The following is a 26049-nucleotide window of genomic DNA, read 5'->3' on the forward strand; positions in this document are numbered from 1 at the left end:
TGTAATAATATTTTAACTGGTGTAAAGGGGGACAATGGACCGCGATATGGTTTGGATTTGTGTTCCTACCCAAATCTCATGTCAAATTGTAATCCTCAGTGTTGGAGGAGGGGCCTGATGGGAGGTGACTGGATCATGGGGGTGGATTTCCCCATTGCTGTTGTCATGATAGTGAGTGAGTTCTCGTGAGATCTGGTTGTTTATAAGTGTGTCTTTACTCTCTTCCTCTTTCTCTGTTACGTAAGATGTGCCTGCTTCCCCTTTACATTCTGCCATGATTGTAAGTTTCCTGTGGCCTCAACAGTCATGCTTCCTGTACGGCCTGTGGAACTACATGTCAATTAAACCTCTTTTCTTTATAAATTACCCAGTCTCAGGTAGTTCTTTATAGCAATGCAAGAGCAGAGTAATACAGACTGATACCCAGAAGATCAGAGATCTCTACAACTAATTAGGTGTGTGAGCCTTATTCTGTCAATCAGTAAACCCATCAACAAATGTTTATTGAGCTCCACTATGTGTCAGGAACTGGGCTAAGCCCTAGAAATACAGTGATAAACATGTCACATGGAGGTCTTTGTGCATGGGTGTCATTTAGGGGAACAATTAAATTTATTGCCTACAAAATAAGAAAATCAGGTCAGACAACTTTGAAGTCTCCACCAGTTCTGAAAATCTGTGATTTATAGCCACAAAAACATCAGAGTTTAAGTAGCAAAACTTTCTACAGACTTGCCATAAGGGTTTGTATCTTAGCCTTAAGTAAAAGATACATTACAGAGATAACATTGGAAAATAAATGAACATCTATAATCCAATACTTTAAGGTACTTAGAGCATTATTATTTCTCTTTCTGGAGAGGACTTTATTCTTCCTGATCATTTTATTGAATTTAAGATCTCCTTTCTGGAGTTTTGAAATTGAACAGTGAGAAATGATTCAAAGTCTTTTTCAAACTGTATGAATCAAAATCTATTAATATCCAAACAACTCCTTGATTCTAATCTAAGTAACATGAGGTCCAGTATTAATTATTCTAGTTAGCAAGAAAGCATGCTAAAAAGGAATTAATAGGAGCCCTGGAATTAGGCAAACCTTGGTTGCAATTGGCTCAGACTTCTATAGTTTCCAGTCTTACTGTCAAATATTTCACTCTGAGGAATGGCTGGTGAACAATATTTGCACCTTAATGTGTTTAGAAGGAAGTGACAGTTACATAGCTTTATCAAAAAGTTAATAGTCTTAACCAATTATTGCTTACACAAGATGGAATTTTTTATTCAACTGCAAAGTTGCTTGTTCCAATTTGTAAACCTGAGAGAAGCTATAAAGACTGGAAATGTTCATAATATTATACTGCATGTATCATAACGTTAGGTTAATAAACCAGGTATTGACTGGTGTCCTCAGATTTCATGTTCACCCTCTTTATATGCTGTCAGAAATGGACCCCTGTTTGAAGTTTTGTCCTCCCCTTTCAGCAGCTCTCCTTGTCCCTATTTCTGACATTTTCTCAAAGTTAGGATACCATCAGTCCCCAGAGTGCCGAAAGACAAGGGGCCAGTGTTCTGATGGTAAGATGGCATTTGGATTTTTAGTCACTATATCTAACAACTCCAATAGTTTCCTTGTTTAGGTGAGATCTATAATTTTTGTGCAAATGGCAAACCAACACTCAAAATGACCCTAGTCTCTTGCTCACTGATCAATCCAAACATGTGATAGAAATCCTCTACAACCACAGACATGTGAGGAGAGGGTGCCAATATCAGGAAAGGCTGGGGTTGTCTACTGCTAGTTAGAGCATTGGCAGGTTTCAAAGTGGGTGAGTAGTAGTAAAGCCACTTAGTGAAATAGGACTCTCCTGTGATTATTCTCTAACAGAAACATCAATTTGAGCAAGTATTCATATGTGAAAATAGCTTCAAAAGAGCTAAGGAAATCAGGTGAGATGTCATAATACTCAGCTGTAGCACAATAATAAGAAAAGGTACATTAAAGGGAGTAGGCAGGACAAATTTATATTATATTACCCATATCATCCTTCCCCCATCCCAAGCAGCACAGTGCAGAAAAGTATACCATCCACTTGGGGAAAAAAGAAGGAAGTGGGCACAGGACTTTTCCTTGGACCCCAACACCAGGCCTGCCACAATAAAACCCAGCACTAGGCAGACCCTCATGGTACCATATACCAGGCTGGTAACCACAGACTAAGCCTCTACACATGCCCCAGTGGCAGGTAGGACCACACAGCTCGAGGCTACAAGCTTGCTTGGCCAACCCGATCTCAGGTACACACCACTATTAGGTTGACATTAGTGGACCTGGACTCTGGACATCCCTTAGCAATTGGCAAGCCTCAGTGGTTCCAGGCTTCTGGCCCACCCAGAAGTAATACTCATGTAGTAGGTACCATGTTTCTAGCAATGTCATTCTGGCTGCAGCTGCCCCGGGCTTCTGGAATGCTGCAGCACCACACCTGCTATAGTGCTTTCCCAGGAAAATTCAGTCTATGAAGACTATAATAAGGAACTTACTTATTCAACTGAGCAGGGATTGAGGCACAATGATGAGGGTCAAAAATCATCAGGGAAACATGACATCATTAAGAAACAAAATAAGGTGCCAGTGACTGAACCTAAAGAAATCAAGATGTGTGAACTGCCTGCCAAATATTTCAAAATAACCATTTTAAGGAATCCCAGCAAACATAAGGAAAATGCAAAAAAATAATAAAATGAGGAAAATAATAAGTGACCAGAACAAGAAACTTAATGGAGAGATTGAAGATAATTTTTAAAAAGAAGCCTAGAGCAACAAATATAATAACCAAAATGAAAACTGCAATAGAGAACACCAACAGCAGAATTTCTCAGGCATAAGAAAGAAATTATGAACACCAACACAGGTTACTTGTAAATATACAGTCAAAGAAGAAAAAAGAATAAAGGAGTATAAAGAAAGCTTACAGAATTTATGGGACATCAGAAAAGCAAATATTCAAGTCATGGGGGTTTTAGAAGGAGAACAGAAAGATAAAGGGGTAGAAAGTTTATTTAAACAAATAGTAGCGGGAAACATTCCAAACTTGGAAAAAGATGTAAATATCCAGGTACATGAAGGTCAAAGATCTTCATTCAGATTCAACCCAAATAAGAATAGTCAAAGAAACATAATAATCAAACTGTTAAAATCAAAGAAAAAAGAAGATCCTGAAAGCAACAACAACAAAAAGAAGCAAATACCACGTATAGGAGTCCCAATACGGTTAACATCAGACTCCTCAGCAGAAACCTTACAGGCTAGGAGAAAGTGGGAGATATATTCAAAGTGCTGAAGGGAAATGAAAAACCTGCCAGCCAAAAATACTATACCTAGCAAAACTGTCCTTTAGAAATGAAGGGAGATAAAGACTTTCCCACACAAGCAAAAGCTGAGGAAATTCACCACCAACAGACTTGCCTTATAAGAAATGCTAAAGGAAGTTCTAGCTGAAAGAAAAGGATGCTACTGAGTATAATAAAAACATTTGAAAGTGTAGAACTCACGGGTAAAAATAAGTACAAAGTAAAATTCAGAATACTCTAATACTATAGTAATACAGGATTTATGGGACAACTCCAAAAGAGCAAATATTCAAGTCCTCTGGGTTTTAGAAGAACAGAAAGATAAAAGGGTAGAAAACTTGTTTTAAAAAATAGTAACAGAAAACTTTTCAAACTTGGAAAAAGATGTAAATTACTTATATCTTTGTAATGTAGGATAAAAAACAAAACTACTACAAATAATAATAGCCACGCTAATTTGTTAAGAAATATACAACATTAAAATGTAAATATTTACATAAAAATATAAAATGCTGGACAAAGTGGTTTAAAAATATACAGTAGGGTGTGTGTGATCAAAATTAAGTTGCCATCAGCTTAAAATAACCTGTTATAAATGAGAGATGTTTTCATAAGCCTCATGGTAACTACAAAGCAAAAACCTATAGTAAATACACAAAAAATAGAAGCAAGGGGTCAGGCGTGGTGACACGCCTATAATCCCAGCACTTTGGGAGGCTGAGGTGGGCAGATAACGAGGTCAGGAGATCGAGACCATCCTGGCTAACATGGTGAAAACCCGTCTCTAATAAAAATACAAAAAATTAGCCAGGAATGGTGGTGGGCGCCTGTAGTCCCAGCTACTCAGGAGCCTGAGGCAGGAGAATGGCATGAACTCAGGAGGCGGAGCTTGCAGTGAGCCGAGATCCCGCCACTGCACTCCAGCCTGGGCAACAGAGTGAGAGTCTGTCTCAAAAGAAAAAAAAAAAAAAAAAAGCAAAGAATTCAAATATAACACTAGTGAAAATCACTTAACCTCAGAGGAAGACAAAAGGAGAGGAAGAAAGTAACAAAAGATCTACAAAACAACTAGAAACAATTAACAAGATGGCAGTAGTAAGTCTCTACCTATAATGTAAATGCATTAAATTCTAGAATCAAAAACCGCAGGGTGCCTGAATGAATGAAAAACAAGACTCAGTTATATGCTGCTTACAAAGGCTCACTTTACCTGCAAGGACACACATAGATTGAAAGTGAAGGATAGAAAAGGTATTACATGCAAATAAAAAACAAAAGAGGACAGGAATACCTATACTTATGCAAGATAAAATAGACTTTGCATTAATAACTATGAAAGTGAACAAAGAAGGTCATTACATAATGATAAAGGGATGATTCGGCAAGTGGATATAACAATTGTGAATATATTTGCACCCAACATCAAAGCACCTAAAAATACAAGGCAAATGTTAATAGATATGAAGGGAAAGATAACACCATAATGTAATTATAGTAGAGGACTTCAACATCCCAGTTTCAGCAGTACACAGATTATCCATACAGGAAATCAATAAAGAAACATCAGACTTACACTATGCTCTCAAATAAGTGGACCTAATAGACATATATGGAACATTTCATTCAATAGCTGCAGAATATACATTATTCTCAACTGCACATGAAAGATTATCCAGGATAGCTCATATGTTAGGACATAAAACAAATCTCAACAAATTTAAGAAGATTCAAATCATATAAAGTATCTTTTCTGATCACAAGGGTATAAAACTAGAAATGAATAACAGGAGGAACTTCACAAAATTCACAAATACATTGAAATTGAACAACATGCTCCTGGACAACCAATGGGTCAATGAAGGAACTTAAAGGAAAATTTTAAAATTTCTTGAGACAAAATTGGAAAACAACATAACAAACTTATGGGATACAGCAAAGGCAGTTATATAAGGGAAGTTTACAGTAATAAACACCTGCATCACAAAAGAGGATCTCAAATAAGCAACCTAACATTGCACCTCAAGGGACTAGAAAAACAAGAACAAACTAAGTCCAAAGTTAGTAGAAGAAAGAAAATAATAAAAATCAGGACAGAAATAGATAAAGACTAGAAAAAAAAATAGAAAAAATAAACAAAACCAAGAGTTGAATTTTTTTGAAATGATAAAATTGAAAGACCTATCACTGGACTAAATAAGAAAAAACAAAAAAATAAAATGAATAAATTCATTTGAGGCATACAATCTACCAGAACTGAATTATGAAGAAATAGAAAATCTTAATAGGCCCACAGCAAGTAAGGAGATTGAATCAGTAATATAAAGTCTCTCATCTAAAAAAGGCCCAGGACCTGATGGTTTCACTGTGAATTCTATCAAAATTTAAATAAGAATATCAATTCTTTTCAAACTCTTCCAAAAAATTGAAGAGGAAAAAATATTTCCACACTCATTTTATGAGGCTGGTATCATCCAGAAACCAAAGCCAGACAAAGACACTACAAAAAAGAAAATTACAGAATATTCCTGATTAATTACAAAAATATTCCTGATTTTATTCCTGATGAACAAAAATATTCAATAAAATTCTAGAAAACCAAGTTCAACAGCACATTAAAGGGATCATTCACCATACTCAAGTAGGTTTCATCCCAGGATGCATGGATGGTTCAACATACATAGATCAATAAATGTGATCACCACAATGGCAGAATAAAGGACAAAAGCACATGATCATTTCAATAGATGCAGAAAAAGCATTTCACAAAATTCAATAGCCTTTCATGATGAAAATTCTCAATAAGTTAGGTATAGAAAGAATGTACCTAAAAATAATAAAGGCCATGTATATGACAAACCCAGGGCTAATATCATACTCAATAAGAAAAAGTTAGGCCAAGTGCGGCAGCTCACACCTCTAATGCCAGCATATTGTGAGGCCAAGGTGGGAGGATAGCTTGAGGTCAGGAGTATAAGACTAGTCTGATACCTGAGCAATAACAGAAGGACCTCATTTCCACAAAATATTTAAAAATTATGTAGATGTGGTTGCACATGCCTGTAGTCCTAGCTACTTGGGAGGCTGAGGAGGAAAGATCACTTGAGCCTAGGAATTTGAGGTTGCTGTGTTAGCACCACTGTATTCTCTTTGGCAGCCACAGGTGACTGCTTTAGTTCTTCAAATTGACCTCCCCCAAGCTGGACATAGTGGCACTTGTAATCCCCTAACTACTCAGAGGTCTGAGGTGGAAGGAGCCCTTGAGACCAAGAGTTTGAGGCTGCAGTAAGTTATGATCATGCCACTGCACACCAGCCTAGGCAACAGAGCAGACCCTGTCATTGAAACAAAATTTTTAAACAATAAAAAGTTGCAATATTTTCCTCTAAGATCTGAAAAAAGACAAGGATGTCCACTCTTGCCACTTCTATTCAACATAGGTACAGGAGGTCCTAGCTAGAGCAGTTAAACAAGAGAAAGAATTAAAAGTCATCTAAGTCAGAAAGGAACAAGTTAAATTGTCTCTCTTTGCAGATGACATGATTTTATATAGAGAAAACCCTAAAGACTCCACCAAAAAAAAAAAAGGTTAGAATTAAACAAATTTAGTAAAGTTGCAGGATATAAAATCAACATACAAAAATAAGTAGCATTTCTACATATTAACAGCAAACTATCTGAAAAAAAAAAAGGCCAAGATTTTATTTACAAGAGTTTATTTACAAGAGCTGCGAAGAAAAAGCGAAAATAGACAAATGGGATTACATCAAACTAAAAAGCTTCTGCATAACAAAAGAAACAATTAAGATAGTGAACATAATCTACAGAATGGGAAAAAATACTTGTAAACTATACTCCTGATAAAACGTTAAAAATCCAAAATATCTAAGAAATTCCCACAACTCAATAGCAAGAAAATCAATAACCTGATTTTAAAATGGACAAGGACCTGAATACACATTTCTCAAAAGAAGACATACAAGCCAACGGCTATATTTTTTAAAAAGTTAAACATCACTAATCATCAGGGAAATGCAAATAAAACCCACAATGAGATATCACCTCATACCTATTAGAATAGCTGCTATCAAAAAGTCAAGAGATAACAAGTATTGGCCAGGAGGTGGTGGAAAGGAAACTTTGAACACTGCTGGTGGAAATGTAAATTAATACAGTCATTATTTAAAACAGTGGCAGTTCTTCAGAAACTTAAAAAATAGAACTACCATATGATCTAATAATTCTACTACTGAGTAATTATCCAAAGGAAATGAAATCTGTACGTTGAAGAAATGTCTGTACTCCCATGTTTATTGCAGCATTATTTACCATAGCCAAGATATGTAATCAACCTGAATGCCCATCAATGGATGAATGGATAAAGAAAAATGTGGTGTATATATACGTAATGGAATACTATCATATCATAAAGAAGGAAAACCTGGCATTTTCAATAAAATAGATGAATATGGACATTATGTTAAGAGAAATAAGCTAAGCACAGATAGATAAATACTTCATGATCTCACTCCTATGTGGAAGCTGTAAAAGCTATCCCATAGAAGTAGAGATGGTGTTTATCAGGGGCTAGGGGTGGTTGGAGTCTGGTTGAGGAGACATTAATCAAAAGATACAAAATTTCAACTAGATAGGAGAAATAAATTCAAAAGACCTATTACACAGTTTGGTGACTATAGTTGACAATATATTTTATTCTTGAAAAATGTTAAGAGATTGGATGTCATGTGTTCTCCCCATAAAAATGATAACTGTGAGGTAATACATGTGTTAATTAGCTAGATTGAGTCATTCCGCAATGTATATATGCTTCAAATCTTCATGTTGTATGCAATGAATATATACAATTTTATCTGTGAATGTACAAAAAATAAAATAAAAAATACTTTTTTTAAATGCAAAGTGGGCAAGAGTCAAGACAATCAAAAGTACAAGTATAAGGGGAAGCTTTTTCCCCGTCATTTGCCTTTTACTGAGCTGTTTGCACAGTAGCCTTTTTAACCAAGAATCAAAGTGTATTTTTTTTCCTGGAAACAAAGGCTTGAACAATGAGTCATGCTAGCTATTAAGAATGGCAAAAGCCACATGTATGTGTGCATGAATGTATGTGTGTACATGTGTATGTGTGTGTGTGTAAATGTATGCACGTGTGGTATATATGTGTTTATATGTTTGTATGTGTGTGCATGTGTGTGTTAAGTGTTGCAGCTGACCTTGGTAATTACCACAATTCTAAATTAAAACAATAGGGTTAGAGTAAGATATGCTGGGGCTTTATCCCTCAAGCAATGAAAAGTCACCGACTCTTAAAGTAGGGAAGTGACATGTTCAGATCTGGATGTCAGGAAGACGACTGTGGAAAGGGATAACTCTCTCTCCCATTGACACTGGAATGGAGGAAGCAGAGGCCAAGGGGAAGGAAACTGGTTTGGGGATATTCTCATACTAAACCAGGGGAGAGAAGTGAGGACGTGAAATAGAGCAGCAGCTGTGAAATAGAAAGGAAAGGATGATAACACATCAAAGCTGAGTTCCAAGAGTCACCCAACAGACAATATGTGACATACAAATTTTAATTAAACATTTATCATGACATTAAATTTATTTTTCAATTGACTACTCCAAGAATTTCAGTCAGGATTCCATTTTATTAAAATTATAATTCATTGCTGGATGTGATCGTGACAAAGTTTCCCTGAAAGAGTGCCTATTGTACTGTAAGGTGACACAGAAAATATGCTGAGTGAGTGGAATGGGTTGGGGAGCCCTTGAGAGGCAGCAACAGACCTAGCCTGTTTCCTGCCTCTTCCTGTAATTAGGTCTGTAATGATGGATAGCCTCCATGGCCTTTTCTGCAAAATGAGGATAATAAGATCCCAACTTCAAATGGGAAAACTCAAATAGGTAGCATGCATGTTATCACTATGGAAATATTTTTAATAGAATCTTGCAAGGGAGGCTGAGTTTGGATACCGGAAAATTTAATGCAGTTGAGTTACAGAAACCTATTGTTTTACCATAGCTTCTATTCTGTGCTCATAAAATAATGATAGCAGCTTAAATTTCTTTTTGTTTTGTTTTGGTTTTGTTGTTGTTGTTGTTGTTGAGATAGAGCTTCACTCTGTTCACCCAGGCTGGAGTGCAGTGGCGTGATCTCGGCTCACTGCAACCCCCACCTCCCGAATTCAAGCAATTCTCCTGCCTCAGCCTCCCCAGTAGCTGGGACTACAGGCGCATGCCACCACGCCTGGCTAACTTTTTTTTTCTTTTCTTTTTTTTTTTTTTTTTTTTGTATTTTTAGTAGAGATGGGGTTTCACCATGTTTTGATCTCCTGAACTCATGATCCGCCTGCCTCAGCCTCCCAAAGTGCTGGGATTACAGGCGTGAGCCACCGTGCCCGGCCGCTTGAGTTTCCTAAACACTCACTATATCCCAAATACTGAGATAAATGTCTTGCATGCTTTGGCTCATTAAGTCCTCATAAAAATTCTAGAAGATAGGCAGGGGTGATAGGCCAATTACTGAAGAACTAAGTATGTCTGCAGCATGGACAAATCAGACTAGTTTAGAGCAACAATGAGAATGGATGCAAACAACAATCAATATTGCTAGACAGGTTTGTCCTAATGAATGGAAGATCTGGAAGTTGGCTCCTACTTTACCAATGAGAAAATTGGAGCTATGTAGTGCTGGACCCCTATTGCCTCCAGCAGGGATGGTACTGTGTCTCAGGCTGAAGATGAGACCTAGAGACAGCAAATGAGACATAGGGTTTTTTGGGGGAAATTACATATGGGGGGGTCCAGTGGTGGCACCCTGCACAAAAAGACAACTGCCATTTGTAAAAAGCATGCTGTTTATACAGCATTTTTACTTATTGCTCTCTACCTAGCAACCCCCATTTCATCCAAAGCAAAGGGCTTTAGTCCCCTCACAGCCTGTGTGCCAGGGAAATGAGCCAGAGGTTTGGCTGTTCTTCATGAGTAAGCGGTGGATCTCCATGTTGGCCACCCTCAGATTCCTTAGCTTGGAACTCCAAACTAACGCTCTTCTTAGACCATAGGGTCACCCTCAGGGTATGCTTCAGTTAAGACTGTCAGGTGCCTCTGCCATACAAGCTAACAGAGGTTGTATAATTACCTCTATCTAGATCACACGACTAGTCAGTGGCAGCACAAGGGCACCAATTCTGGAATCATCTGACTTCAAAGCCATCTATCTTAGTCATCATGGCAGCCCACCTCCCAACTCCAGATTTGCACGATTGCTTCTGATGCCTAAAATTTGCCATCAGTACCCAAAGGATCAACATATAGTTTAGGAGATCCTACATACATTGGTACATTCCTAATACTTTAGCAGAACTGATATTGAAAGAGGAAAATGTCAGTCAATAAACATCTGAGAATAACAAGATAATAAGCCCTAATCAAAAGAGCCTCATAGTAAATTCAATCGACCAAAAATAGTTAATTTTAGAAACATGATATTAGCTAGATGAATGGCAAAAAAGAGATTGAATGTAATTTTATTTCCAATGAAACACTTAATATCATCTCATGCATGCCTGTTCATAAAATTAAATTAATTAAAATAGGCTTATATCATAGTTTCTATTACATAGATTGAAAAGTGGCTCCAGGTGGCTTTTCTTCACATATCCTGTGTCTATTCTGGGGAGTCCTGATCATTGGGAAGATGCCAGGGCTGACACTGGGCTCTGTCATATGCAATGTTTATTAATGATCTATGAAAGTTGTTCTTGATTTATCTTAATGAAAATTGCAGAGCTTGGTCTTTTCAGTGCAATTGCTAAAAAAGTCATAGGAATGACAGCAGAATGCCAAGTAGTAACAGGCTTGTCCCCAACAGTTAATTAGAGCAAAGGTCTTAATCCTTGTGGCAGGGTCACCCTGCCAAGTAATATGGCAGGACAAGAAATGAAAAACAGAAATTATATTGTTTTTACTGAAGGCAAGAGTGGCTAAACCTGCTTCCCAGCCTCCCTTCCTTTTTATTTCTCCTTTCTTACATTTTATTGTTTTCTCTTCTGTTCTATTCCTTTCTTCTCTTCCTCACTTCTTCTCTCTTTTCTTTTCTCTCTTTCTCTCTCTCTCTTTCTGTTTCTTGATTTCCCCCAAAAGTCCCTTGTCTCACTCTGTTCCAAAATGCCATTAAATTCAGTATTCATAAGCCTTCTTCAATTAGAGTGATGTTCAGTACATGGACAACAATTTTTATTTTTTGCAAAATTATTTGTAGTAATGAAAATTGAATATATCTAGAAATAATTGTTGATAAACTAATATTGATAGAATGTTCACCATGTGCCAGGCACCATACTAAATCATCTACCTGAATTACTTCACAAATACCAACACCCTGTGAAGAACAACTTCCAAATGAAATTCAAGCTCTGGTAGAATAAAAACATCTTCTGCCCAATGACACAAGCTTGTAAGTGACATAGCAAAGGCTCTGAGTCATGTTCATGTTTATTAGCCCATTTTCTGTTGTTTACTGACAGAATATTTGAAACAGACTATGTATAAAGAAAAGGAATTTATTTCTTATAGTTCTAGAGGCTGAGAAGTCCAAGGCTGAGGGACCACATCTGGTGAGAGACTTCTTGCCTGTGGAGACTCGCTGTGAAATCGCAAGGGGGCGCAGGGTATCTTATGATGAGGGGTTGAGTGAGCTAATGTGCTGGCTCAAGCCTCTTCCTCTCCTTATTAAGCCACCAGTTCCACTGCCGTGATAACCCACAAATCCATTAACCCATGAATCTCTTATTCGGTGAACTATTTTCAATACTGCCACTTGGAGACTTTCTAATACATGAAATTTGTGGGACATATTCAAACCACAGCACCATCTGATGCCATAAATGTTCAAAGGTATGGAAATGATTATATAAATTCTGGCATATGTAAAAAAAATAGAAAAATTAGTAATGACCGGGTGCAGTGGCTCACACCTGTAATCCCAGCACTTTGGGAGTCCAATGCAGGCAGATCACCTGAGGTCGGGAGTCCGAGACCAGCCTGACCAAGATGGAGAAACCCCGTCTCTACTAAAAATACAAAATTAGCCGGGCATGGTGGTTTGCATGCCTGTAATCCCAGCTACTAGGGAGGCTGAGGTAGGAGAATCGCTTGAACCAGGAGTCGGAGGTTGCGGTGAGCCAAGATACTGCCATTGTACTCCAGCCGGGGCAACAAGAGCAAAACTCTGTCAAAAAAAAAAAAAAAAAGATGAAGAAAGAAAGGAAGGAAGGAAGGAAGGGAGGGAGGGAGGAAGGGAGGGAAGGAGGGAGGGAAAGAGAAAGAGAGAAGGAGAGAAAGGCAGGAAGGAAGGAAGGAAGGAAGGAAGGAAGGAAGGAAGGAAGGAAGGAAGGAAGGAAGGAAGCGCAGGAAGGAAGGAAGGAAGGAAGGAAGGAAGGAGAGAGAAAGAAAGACAGAAAAGAAAAGAAAGAAAGAAAGAAAGAAAGAAAGAAAGAAAGAAAGAAAGAAAGAAAGGAAGGAAGGAAGGAAGGAAGGAAGGAAGGAAGGAAGGAAGGAAGGAAGGAAGGAAGGAAGGAAGGAAGGAAGGAAGGAAGGAGAGAAGAAGGAAGGAAGGAAGGAAGGAGAGAGAAAGAAGAGAAGAAAGAAAAAGAAAAATGGGTAACCATTAAACATCATGGTTTACATTAATATTCAATGGCATAAAAATGCTCATGCATTTAAAGTATACATGGTAGAATACACACATATACACATGCACACATGTTTAAGCCAACTTCAGCTTTTTAAATTTTTTATTTATTTTTAGCTACCCCTGCTGGAATGGGAACCTCCACTTTTTAATAAATCTATTTTTATAAAAAGAAAGGACATAAAGCTCTGTGATGAAATTAAGTAGTTTTAATTTTCTTCTTTATTCTTTACTATATTTTTTAATATTTAGGAATAATCATGTATAACTAATATAACTAAAAAAGAAAATGTTATTTCAAAAAAGAGAAGAAGCTTTGACAGGCAGAGATGACAGGAAGGTGTTTGTATTAGGGGTCTCTGGAGAAACAGAACCAACAGGGTTTGTATTACCTATAAAATTTTTTTTAAGAAATTGCTTCACAAAATTGTGGAGGCTAGTTAAGTCTAAAATCTGCAGGGTGGGCCAGCAGGCTGGAGATCCAGGGAAGAGTTGATACTGTAGCTCGAGTCCAAAAGCAGGCTAGATTCAGAATTTCATCTTCCTTGGGGAACAGCAGTAATTTTTCTCTTAAGGTCTTCAACTGACTGTGTAAGGCCCAGGCACATTGTGGAGGGTAATCTGATTTACTCAGTATACTGACTTAAGTGTTCATCTCACCTAAAAAACACCTTCCCAGCAACATTTAGCCTGGCGTTTAACCAAATATCTGGATACAAAGGCCTAACCAAATTGACACATAAAATTAACCATCACAGTGTTCCTCCCTCCCTTAGGCAATAACATCTGCAAAAGCACAGAGTTAGAATATGTGGAGATGAGTCAGGGTGACTATCAGAATGTATTAATGGCAAAAAAACACAATTACTTTTGCACCAACATAATTATACTAACATCACTTTCACTTCATTGGAGAAGTGGCAGAGCTCTTAGAGGTTTGTGGGCAGAGGAGTCTAGTGTGACCACAGCTGTCTTTCCCTTTGAGATACCAGGAGCCCCAGCTGTGGTGGAGCCGTATTCCATGAGCATCCTTGGATCACCGTGTCTTTTAGCTCTAACATTATGTTTATTTTTACCGACAAGAAACAAAACATATCAAATAATTTTTAAATTAATTAAAATGAGAATGATCTCTTAAAATATATTTCATAATACAGTTTTTTTTTAAAAAATAGGCTTTACTCCCTCATTTAATAAATCACACTGCTATGGGCTGAATTTTATCCCCCCAAAATTCCTGTGTCGAAGCCCTAACCACAAATAAAACAGTATCTGGAGATGAGGCTTTTGGGAGCTAATTAGGTTTAAATTAGGCTTAGTGCCCTTATTAGAAGAGACCCCAAAGAGCTTGCTGGCTCTCTCTCTCCACCTTGTGGGGGCACAGCAGGAAGGCAGCCATCTGCAAGCCAGGAAGATGGCCCTCACCAGAACCTGATCCTGCTAGCACCATAATCTCAGACTTCCCAGCCTCCAGAATTGTGAGAAATACATTCCTCTTATTTACGCCATCCACTCCGTAAATTTTGTTAATGGCAGCCTGAATTGATTAAGACCCATACAAAATCAGAGAATCATAAGAATGTTTATCCCTGAGTATTACCCTATGTATCTGAAAATTGTAGTAACTCCAAAAAGCATTCCAGTTGTATTTAAAAGAAACTATGTCCCCAACCCAGAATGTTTGGGGTTTTGAATGCAGGATGAAATTAGGTTATTAAGGTAAAAGGCCTGGTGCAGGAGAGTTAACAACCATATCTTAATCCTGTCAGAGCCTCTGTTCGCTCATCTGTAAAATCAAAATTTATAACATTGATCGGCATCTACCTTTCAGAGTCACTGTGGCTATCAAAATGAGAACATGAATTGGGAAGCACTTTGTGAAATCACAAAGTGATTTCATGTCAGGGTAAGCTTGGTGGCTTTCAAACATGTTAAGAAGCGGATGGACCCTATGTTTCATAAGGCAGGCTGATACTAAAGTGCAGCAGAGGCAATAGAATGGATCAGGGTTGAAGGCAAAGTTGGGCTCCATGGCCACCACACTGGCAGTCCCTACCCCACAATGACTCCTGAATTACCCTCAGCAAACTCAGATCTGTAAGAAGGGCGACTTTAGAGATTAATCTGTAGAGACTGTGTCCATATATTGGGCTGAGTCAGCTCAGACCCCAGTAGTCCACATACTTCCTTCTGTATTTCCCTTCAAAGAAGCCATGCAGGGAAGGAGAAATGGACCAGTGGGTTCAGGCTCATACACCCGGGGTGAAATCCTAACTAGTCCATCAATAACTGTGTGACTGAAAGCAATATACCTCTCATGACTCTCAGTTCTCTCATTTGTAAAATGGTTCTGGTAGTGATATCCAGGTTTGTTATGAAGATGATTCCGTGTCTGCACAAAATGCCCTGGGCAATGAACATAGTTGACCTCCATAACTAACTCTCTTGCCTTTCCTTTGTTCTGGAATGTTCAAGGGCACCGTTTTTTCCAGGTGACTGGGGCTCAATCAATTCTGCCTAAATTGTAACCACTGTTCACTCTGTTTAGACCAGTTTATGCCTGAGAACTGCCCCGCTAATGGGTTGGTTGAAGCTATATCTGTGTGATTAGAGTTGATACAGGCAGAATTTTAGCAGAAAAGGGTAGGTAGAGTGATCAATTCATCGTTTTGTATTGGTCTGATTCAATCTGTGCAATTGAAAAATGGTATTACTTCCAAAAATTACTACTAGGTACTATTTTTGAGTATTGAGTATCCACCAGGCTGTTTTACATACATTATTTTATGAAGCATCCTAACACTTCTACAGAGGACCAATTCTCTTCCCCATTGCACCTGGGAAGACCGAGACACTGAGACTAAAGCAACTAGCCTGACATCTGCAAGCAGTAAATGGAGAAGTGTGATGTCAGATCCAGGCCTGCTTTAATGCAGGTTCTATGACTGTGTGGTGTTACTGGGGAAATATGTGTTATTTGCTCCAGCCCCTATAGCATTGGAATTCCTGTCTAATGTATAGGTCAATGATTGCTATTGGATTATGCGTCCTCTAGCAACTTCTATAGATTGTCTAAAAAGAACCCTTTGAAGCATTTAAATTGAAAGAAAAAATCTAAGGTTCTTCATTTTTTACCTTATAATTGTAACATGCTTCCTCAATAGTTCGGTTAAAATAAATAATGTTGTCAATCTTTGGTTTGTTAATTTTTGCATGATATTTCCCCAGCTAGATAGAGGTGAGCAAAAATAATAATGATAATTACATGTATTTTTTATTTAAAAGAAATTTTGAATGGAATCTCACCATGAAGAACAGGGAGTGAATTTACTCTATTTGAAAGGAGGAGGTTTAGAGGGTCGTCCCCTCCCCCAACTAGCAGGTCCTAAGGCAACCCAGTTGTTTCTCTGGGACTCTTAGATCCACCTTGGGACAGCCACAGGCCTGTGAAACCAGAAAGCCATTGAGCTTTCTCCATTAACTTGATAAATAGTTTTCAGCACTAACTATGTCTGTGTGCTAAGCTTTGTGCTAAGTGGAAATGGAAGGTGGCATCCCTGCCCTCCAGAACCCGAGTGTCTAGAGAAGAAAGAGAAGGTGCAGATGTCACCTATAGCCCTTTTCTCTTAATTTGTGAGTGATTAGGCACAGCAAAACATCCCTGGGGCTCTGCTCCGGAAGGACTGAACAAGACTTGTCGCTAGGAGTAGAATTGCCTCCATTTTAGCTTCAAGAATGCTCCGAAGTCCTCCCCTCAAGAACTGATCTTGAAATACATTGTGTGTGTTTGTGGTTCTTTGCAACCACAGGGTAGCCTTACTAATGAGGATCAATGTCTGTAAATTATTAATTACTTTTACATAGTTTCATTCTTATCTTTTATTTAAGTCAAATCCCAGACGTAAAATGAAAGAGAAAGAAAAGTCATGCAGTTAAAAACAAAACAAAACAAAACAAAATGTTAAGTCTTCTTGCTACGCTTCTTGTTTTGCAGGGGAAAATAAAAATCATCTAAATGTCTTTTCATTAAGATGCTCCAGTGCGTTCTCTGTATAATGTTAATTGCCTAATGACATTAGCACCATGTGCTGTTTAATAGTCTCTCACCATTAGCTGGCAAAGCACTTTAACATCCATTATTATATCCTTTGGGGCTCACAATAGTTTTGTGAGTGAAACAATCAGGTAGTGCCTTATTTTACAACTATTGAAACTCAGGGTCAACTTAAACTATGTGCCCAGGATCACGTGTTGCTAAGAGTATGGGTTTTAAAAACACAACAGTACCAGTTTAGTCCTGGAATTCTACTTACCAGCTCTGGGTCATAGGGAAAAATCATTTTATTTTCTCAGGCTACAATTCCTTCATAAATAGTAGACAAGGAACTCATCCTTATTATAGGCCAGGCACTGTTATAAACTCCCTACATGTGTTTATTCACCTCATCTTGACAATGTTATTATTAGTAACATTTTAGCGAAGCAGAGATTAAAGTATCTGTAGGGAAGGAAAATAACTTCCATAAGGTCATGTTGTCAGTAAGTGATGGAACAAGATGAGAACTTGGCTGTCCGGCACTAAAGTCTGTAATATTCACCCTTATACTACAGTGATGGCAATGTAATAAGGAAAACATCAATTGGGACTCATGACTGTGCCAGTCAGGATAGTAACAAACATCCCTAAAATCTCAGTGACTTCAAACAGTAAACATTTATTTTTCATTCACACTTTATGTTCATTACAGGAGGGGGTGTGATAGCAGGATAACACCACATTTTATCCTGATTCAAGGACCCTGTTAAGAAGGCTTCATCAGGAGCTCCTTGACTCATGGTGGTGGATACAGGAGAGAAAAAAAACGTTAAAGAGTATTGTTGATAATGGTCTTAAAGCTTCTGCCCAGAAGTGACACATATTACTTCTACTCATATATCATTGGTCAAAAGCAACATCAATATCCACACAAACATCACATATTTGAACTTATGTGCAGAATCTAAAAATCAAAACAATTGAACTCATAGACCTAGAGAGTAGAAGGATGGTTACCAGAGGCTGGGAAGGGTAGTGGGGGGTTAGCAGGGAGGTGGAGATGGTTAATGGGTAGAAAAAAATAGAAAAAATAAATAAAACCTATTATTTGATAGTACAACAGACTATAGTCAGTAATAACTTAATTGTACATTTTAAAATAACTAAAAGAGTGTAATTGGATTGTCTGTAACTCAAAGGATAAATGCTTGAAGGAATGGATACCCCATTCTCCATGATGTGATTATTTCACATTGCCTGCCTGAATCAAAACATCTCATGTACCCCATAAATATATATACCTACTATGTATTCACAAAAATTAAAAATTAAAAAAGTATGCAGGGAGAACAATCCCACTATACACTTGAATAATATAGTAGTGGGCATGGCTGTGGATAGCACAAATGACCCCTCTCAATGACCTCCTTCACAGCTCATTGGGAAAGTGCATCAGAAACTGATGTGCTCCTCTCAAAGGCTGGATGCCATTTCTTCTCTTGCCTTGTCAAATTTTGTTTAAATGGCTCCTACAGTTTTCATTGTCAGTAGATATAAACTACCATTTGCTTTTTAACTTAAGAGTTAAAGTCAAAACAATGACCCAGAAACCAGGAACTTCACCAAGATCAAGAAAATGCTCATCCTTTAGTTACAAGCATTTCTTCTAATGTTCACAAGTTGCCCGTCTAATGTCTAATTTATTTCAATATTTCCATATTCTCAACCCAATTCAACTTTACTTTCTTATGTAAATAGCTTTGCATTACCTTACAACTTAAGAACAGAGGCTGCAAAGATTCAATTGAGTATATGGAATCATTCATTCATTCTTTATTTACTTTTTTTTAAAAAAAAGGACACTGCATGTCTTTTTTTTATAGTTATAGTTTTATATCTTTATTTTATCAAATAAAGATATATTAATTTTTATGGTGTCACTTTATTTTTATTATACTTAAAGTTCTAGGGTACATGTGCATAACGTGCAGGTTTGTTACATATGTATACTTGTGCCATGTTGGTGTGCTGCACCCATCAACTCGTCAGCACCCATCAATTCATCATTTATATCAGGTATAACTCCCAGTGCAATCCCTCCCCCCTTCCTCCTCCCCATGATAGGCCCCAGTGTGTGATGTTCCCCTTCCCGAGTCCAAGTGATCTCATTGTTCAGTTCCCACCTATGAGTGAGAACATGCGGTGTTTGGTTTTCTGTTCTTGTGATAGTTTGCTAAGAATGATGGTTTCCAGCTGCATCCACATCCCTACAAAGGACGCAAACTCATCATTTTTTATGGCTGCATAGTATTCCATGGTGTATATGTGCCACATTTTCTTAATCCAGTCTGTCACTGATGGACATTTGGGTTGATTCCAAGTCTTTGCTATTGTGAATAGTGCCGCAGTAAACATACGTGTGCATGTGTCTTTATAGCAGCATGATTTATAATCCTTTGGGTATACACCCAGTAATGGGATGGCTGGGTCATATGGTACATCTAGTTCTAGATCCTTGAGGAATTGCCATACTGTTTTCCATAATGGTTGAACTAGTTTACCGTCCCACCAACAGTGTAAAAGTGTTCCTATTTCTCCACATCCTCTCCAACACCTGTTGTTTCCTGACTTTTTAATGATTGCCATTCTCACTGGTGTGAGATGGTAGAGATATAGACCAATGGAACAGAACAGAGTCCTCAGAAATAATACCACACATCTACAGCCATCTGATATTTGACAAACCTGAGAGAAACAAGAAATGGGGAAAGAATTCCCTATTTAATAAATGGTGCTGGGAAAATTGGCTAGCCATAAGTAGAAAGCTGAAACTGGATCCTTTCCTTACTCCTTATACAAAGATTAATTCAAGATGGATTAGACACTTAAATGTTAGACCTAATACCATAAAAACACTAGAAGAAAACCTAGGTAGTACCATTCAGGACATAGGCATGGGCAAGGACTTCATGTCTAAAACACCAAAAGCAACGGCAACAAAAGCCAAAATTGACAAATAGGATCTAATTAAACTAAAGAGCTTCTGCACAGCAAAAGAAACTACCATCAGAGTGAACAGGCAACCTACAGAATGGGAGAAAATTTTTCCAATCTACTCATCTGACAAAGGGCTAATATCCAGAATCTACAAAGAACTCAAACAAATATACAAGAAAAAGACAAACAACCCCATCAAAAAGTGGGCAAAGGATATGAACAGACATTTCTCAAAAGAAGACATTCATACAGCCAACAGACACATGAAAAAAATGCTCATCATCACTCGCCATCGGAGAAATGCAAATCAAGACACTGCATGTCTTAAGTCCTACTGTATGAAAAGCAGGATGCTCCAGGCTGTGAGGAATATAAGACTGATTCAGGCAGGAACAATGCCTTCAAGGGTCTTATACTCTTTATCAAAAAGCTTGGATATATGTGAACATTAATAGAAAGTATTGGACACTCAAGCATCCACCCATCCACCTACTCAATAAACACCTGCTAAGTGTTAACCAAGTGCCAGCTACAGTACAATCTTAAGATTGGAATATAAAGAGTAGTGGTTCAAAGTTCCCATTCTCAATTAGTTCAGGGGAGATAGATTATTATAACATGGCACCCTAATTATTGTTCACCCAGGATGCAATGAGAACACAGGGAAAGGTACATAAGTCAGACTTGGAAATCAGGGCAGCTTACTGGCCAGAGTTACACCAAGCTTCACTCTAAAAGATGGAGTAGAAGCTCTTCCATTGAATGAGGTAATGGACATTCTAGACTGAGGGAGCACCATGGTCCCAGAGAGGAAAGAAGGAGCACAAGGTTCAGACAATGACTTCTTGTTTGGATGGCTGGAGTCTAATGTGTGCATGAGGAATGAGAGGAATAACTAAGGCACTGGACAGATCATGAGGAATTTTGTGTGTCAGACTAGGAATTTTCCATTGTATCTTATAGACCTGTAGTATCTAAATATTTTGATCCCCTATTTTTATCAATAAAATTATATGAAGATATGCATATCTAATAAAATTATATTTATTATCTATTCTATTAATTATAGTCATATGTTTAAAAACATATACCATAAAATATACATAATACAGAGATTTTAAAGGATAATGAGAAAATAAAAATACTTTAAAATATTTTAATTTAATGACAGTATTTAATTTAATTTAATTACAATTTTAAAATATTTTAATTACAATTTAATTTAATTTAATTAAGACTTTTCTGCTTTCACCATTTATTAGAAAGCAATGGGTTTAAACATAATTTTTTTAAAAAATTTTAATAGTTTGTGATATAATAATGTAAACGTCAGGTTTTAAGTTCAATTTATTTCTATACCAGGCTTCAGTGGCTATTAGAGCTAAACACATATGTTATAAATTTTTTCCAAGCTCATAAATGGATTTAAGCCTTTATAAATGGGTTCACACCTCATCAGAAATCTTCATTTAGAAGATATTCAAACGTTAGTAAATGTGCAGCTCTAAGAATTTTGATAGATGATGTAACAACTCTGGTTTTACAACAAAATTCTTAAAAAGATGGAAACATTTCCAAACTTCCATTCTCAAAATGCTTTCTTCAGAGCATCAATTTCTTTAAAAATCAGTTACTTTCTTGCTCATTCTTAAGTCATCATCTTGAGTTGGAAGAAATAAAATAAGCAAGTTTGTGGGTTTTTTCCAAATATATGCTAGAAGGAATATTAATGGCGACTCATTATCACAAAAATATCAGCAAATCTGGAACACTCGTCTTCTTGTCAAAGACAAATGAATAGCTCAACTTTAAGTCTGACAACTCTTTTAAGCATTTTCAGGTCAGATAATCATTGCATTTGGGGGGACAATGAAGCTTTTTCTAGTAATTCTACTACAAAGTATTATATTCTACCATTTGATTTTCTGTATAAATGACATCATTTAATCATAAACTAAAATTGTTCAAAATACTCTGAAAGAAAGAATGCTCATGACTACAGGAAATCATCCAATGGTAGAAATTCTTCTGTCTTCTCAAGATGCCTCCTCCATACTTACAGTCAGAGGATGACCAGACATGTACCCCCTAAGTTTCCAGTATCAATGTATATATCAAATGTTGGTAAAGTTTTTCAAAATAAGTAACAAAAGCTGTGAATGGAAGTTCTAACATTTTCTTCCTGCATCTCAATGGATGACCCAGCTCAACCCTGGGATGTAAACAGTCTATTTCAGAGACCACAGCTCTAAGGAGTAGGTCAGAAGAGAGTGATGGGGTAATGAGGTCACATTTGTGTTTAGAAGGAGCAACTAGAAACCATGACAGTATGGGCTGGAAAGAGGTGAGGCTGAGGCAGGGATCCCAGACTCAGGCATGATGGTGGTCTGAACTAAGTCACAGAAGAGCTAGAAAGAAGGAAACAGTTGACATTTTGGTTGGAAATGGAATGTGGAATGAAGTATGAAATCAATAATCTATCACAGGTTAATGTTGGCTAGAAAAAGATGCTGGTGGCATTCCCTGAAACAGAGGTTACACAGCAGGTTTTGGAGGAAGGTTTCAAGAGCCCTTAAAAGTACAGATAAAAGTCTAAGGATGTTCAGAGACTCCTTCCAGTTATTAAAGAACCCAAGAACGCTTCATGGAAGAGGAGACATTGAAAGCGCAGAGCCAAGCATGCCCACTCTGGTCTTACACATGTGTCTCTCCATTTACCTATGTCAACAGGTATGTGCGGTCAAGAACAAAACACGATGTTGACATGAGGATTGGAATCCACTCAGGCTCGGTGCTGTGTGGTGTTCTGGGACTAAGGAAGTGGCAGTTTGATGTCTGGTCTTGGGATGTGGACATTGCAAACAAACTCGAATCTGGAGGAATCCCCGGGTAAGACAAAGCAAAGTCCTTTTCATGCTTAACGGTTGCCATTTGCTCATTTTGTGACAGTGGGTTTCCTGTGTACAGAAATTCAGGGTTAGATCTAGGAAGCAATTATTTGGAAGGAGACCAGACACTGAAACATCATACAACTATTAGCTTCCAAAATCTAATAAAATGCATCAGAGGCAACAAGGATATGGAATAACAATAACACTGAGGAGTTCAGGTCTGTGCCCTGCACAGCATTGGTTCTTAGACTTGGCTGCACATTGGAATCTCCAAAGGAACGTTTAAAAAATACTAGTGTCCAGGCCCTGTGCCAGTTTATTTAAAGCAGAATCTGTGCAGAAACTATTTTAGGTTCTTCAATGAATTCTAATGGGCAGCCAGGATTAAGGCCTACTGACTTTCCATGCATGACCTAGGACTCAGTGAGGAAATTCAGGCTCTTCCTTAGAAACTCAACTTTTCAAATTTGGCTGTCAAGATTGATTCACATAGGATCCCCAAAGGTGCCAGTGATCTGCAAAGGCCACTGCAACTAAGGTAAGTCTTGAAAAGTCATATCAAGATTTACACAGATTGGACCTAATAAGATCTCGAATATATGTGAGCCAGTGTGATTTTCTGCAGCCTCTCTTTCTTAAAGATGATGGATGGATGGATGGATGGATGCATGGATGAAGACAGATAGATGGATGATAGAAAGGCAAATAGATAGATGATAGATAGATAGATAGATAGATAGATAGATAGATAGATAGATAGAGACAGATAGTGCACTTCCACATATTCCTTTCCCTACCCCTAGACCTGCCCTTGGAGTCACAGATTTCTCTGGTATGTGCCATCATTTCTTGCAAATTATGTTTAGTATCAAGTAATATGTTAACATGGGGGAAAAAGACAACAAGTGGTGGAATCAGAGTAACTAGGATTCCCACTCTGCCCCATGCTAAACTCTGTCATCTTCAGCAAGTTGTGTAAAGCATGCACAGCACCTGGCATGTGATTTTAGTGTGAACTTGGCTTGCATCACTCTACCTGTATGATCTCAGGTCAGTGCTTAACTTCTGAGTCTAACTTTCTTCACTGCAGGAAGAGAGATAATAATACTTATGATTTGCTACCTTGTGAATTTATTTTCCTCCTCCATGAGAGTTTGTTCTCTCATCCGCTAAATGGGCATAATCCACCTCACAGGTCTCCTCTGAAGATTACCTCAGGCAATGTGTATGAAGCACTTTGTACACTGTGCAGGGACAGCCCCAGGTCAGTTACTATTCTTGTGGGGATCCTTCACTCTATGTGTTGTGTCATGGCTGTTTGTCAGACAGGTTTAGAATTGAGGAAGGCCTGATGTGTTACTGCTGGGTTTCTTAAATCTTTCCATTCTTTAGGATTTTCCCACAAGCAACTACCTGCTGAATTTAGACAAACAAGATAGCCAGTTCATCTGTGTTTCCAGGCCTGTATCTTAAAAGCATTACCAAATTCGGAATTGCCCATATACTCAATAGATTCCTTTTGCAAACCTTAGAATATGTTTTTGGGGTTTGTAAGATACTGCTTTGATATCTGAAAGCCAGTTTAGCTGCTGTTCTCAATAACATTAAGGAACAGAAGAATAACCAAGTTTAAATCAGCACATCACCATGGAATACTATGAAGCCATAAAAAGGAATGACATCATGTCCTTTGCAGCAACATGGATGCAGCTGAAAGAAATTATCTTAAGCAAAATAATGCAGAAACAGAAAACCAAATACCACATGTTCTCACTTCTAAGTGGGAGCTAAACATTGAGTACATAGACGAGAATAGACACTGGGATGTACTAGAGGGAGAAGGGAGAGAGTGGGTCAAGGGACGAGAAACTACCTGTTGGGTACTGTGTTAACTATCTGTGTGAGGGTTCCATCTTACCCCAAACCTCAGCATCATGCAGTATGCTTTGTAACAAGCCTGCACATATACTGCCCAATTCTAAAATAAAAGTTGAAAGAGAAGAGAAATGAATAAAATAATTTGTAAAAATAAACAGAAAAGTGACTGAGTTTAAATCATCTTTCACACCCTTATTTTTAATATCATGAGTCATGAGTCTGAACCGTGGGTTTACTACTTACCAGTTATGAAGGCTGGAAGATTGTGGCAAATACTTCATGCCCTTCCCAGTTTCTTCACTGTGTTTGGACTGAAAACATTATCAGCCTTAAAAATGCAGTTTTGAATGTGCTTGTGCTTAAAAAGCACTTAGTCTAGCCTTCAATACAGCATCCAGCTCTGCTTAGCCATGGGATGTTGTCAATGTGCAAAATGTAGGAACGTCAAAACAGGACTCCAAACTCGCCATGGTTTGATATTGTTTTGGTTTATATTTTTCTGCTTTTTTATTGTCTTCTTCTTTAACACCTCTGAACCTTGGGTTTCTAGAACAACGGTTCTCAAATTTCAACACTGGAATCACCCTAGGGCTTATTAAACCATAGCTTGCTGGGCCCCACCCGCAGAGTTTCTGGTTCAGTATGTCTGGCACGGAACTCAGGATGATGCTTTCTACCAGTTCCTGGTAGAAACTGCTGGCCTTAGTACCACACCATGAAGATCACCGTTTTTGAGTTTGTGTTAAATGAGACAATGCATATAAAGTCCTTTTTCCTGTACTCAGTAAATATTAATGGTGGTTGTGGTGGTAGTAGTTACCATATAATACAGTTCCAGGGTGGTAGAGAGACACTGAAAGTAAAAGTACTTATCTCAATCCAGCACTGCCACTAATACCTAATATGATTTGGGGCCAAATATGTACTTGTTACTTCTGGGTCAGTTTCAGCATCTACAAAATGAGACAAAGAAATGTCTAATACCGGTTGTTTGAAGAACGGAAATGATATGAGATAATCCATGGGGCACACAGTAATACCTTTGGCTACTAGATAATGTTTATGCAAAGCAAGAGTTACACAATTGTTAGATCTTAATTTAGTATCATGACTACTTTTATTATATCCTGGCATTAAAATTTATCAGAAAATGCCAAGTTTACTTGAAACTCAATATATGAGAATAT

At 37.8% G+C, this 26049-nt stretch overlaps 1 protein-coding gene across 2 annotated transcripts in view; it reads left to right on the forward strand.

The window, feature by feature from the left end:
• ADCY8 (adenylate cyclase 8) overlaps nt 1-26049 on the forward strand; it is a 271601-nt gene that overhangs the window by 117591 nt on the left and 127961 nt on the right. For both annotated transcript variants that reach the window (XM_030938186.1, XM_030938187.1), the window contains exon 6: nt 22824-22982. In XM_030938186.1, coding sequence (XP_030794046.1) covers nt 22824-22982 — 159 coding nt within the window. The remainder of the gene's footprint in view (nt 1-22823; nt 22983-26049) is intronic.

This window comes from Rhinopithecus roxellana, chromosome 9, assembly GCF_007565055.1.
Source record: "Rhinopithecus roxellana isolate Shanxi Qingling chromosome 9, ASM756505v1, whole genome shotgun sequence".
Classification (NCBI taxonomy): Eukaryota; Metazoa; Chordata; class Mammalia; order Primates; family Cercopithecidae; genus Rhinopithecus; species Rhinopithecus roxellana.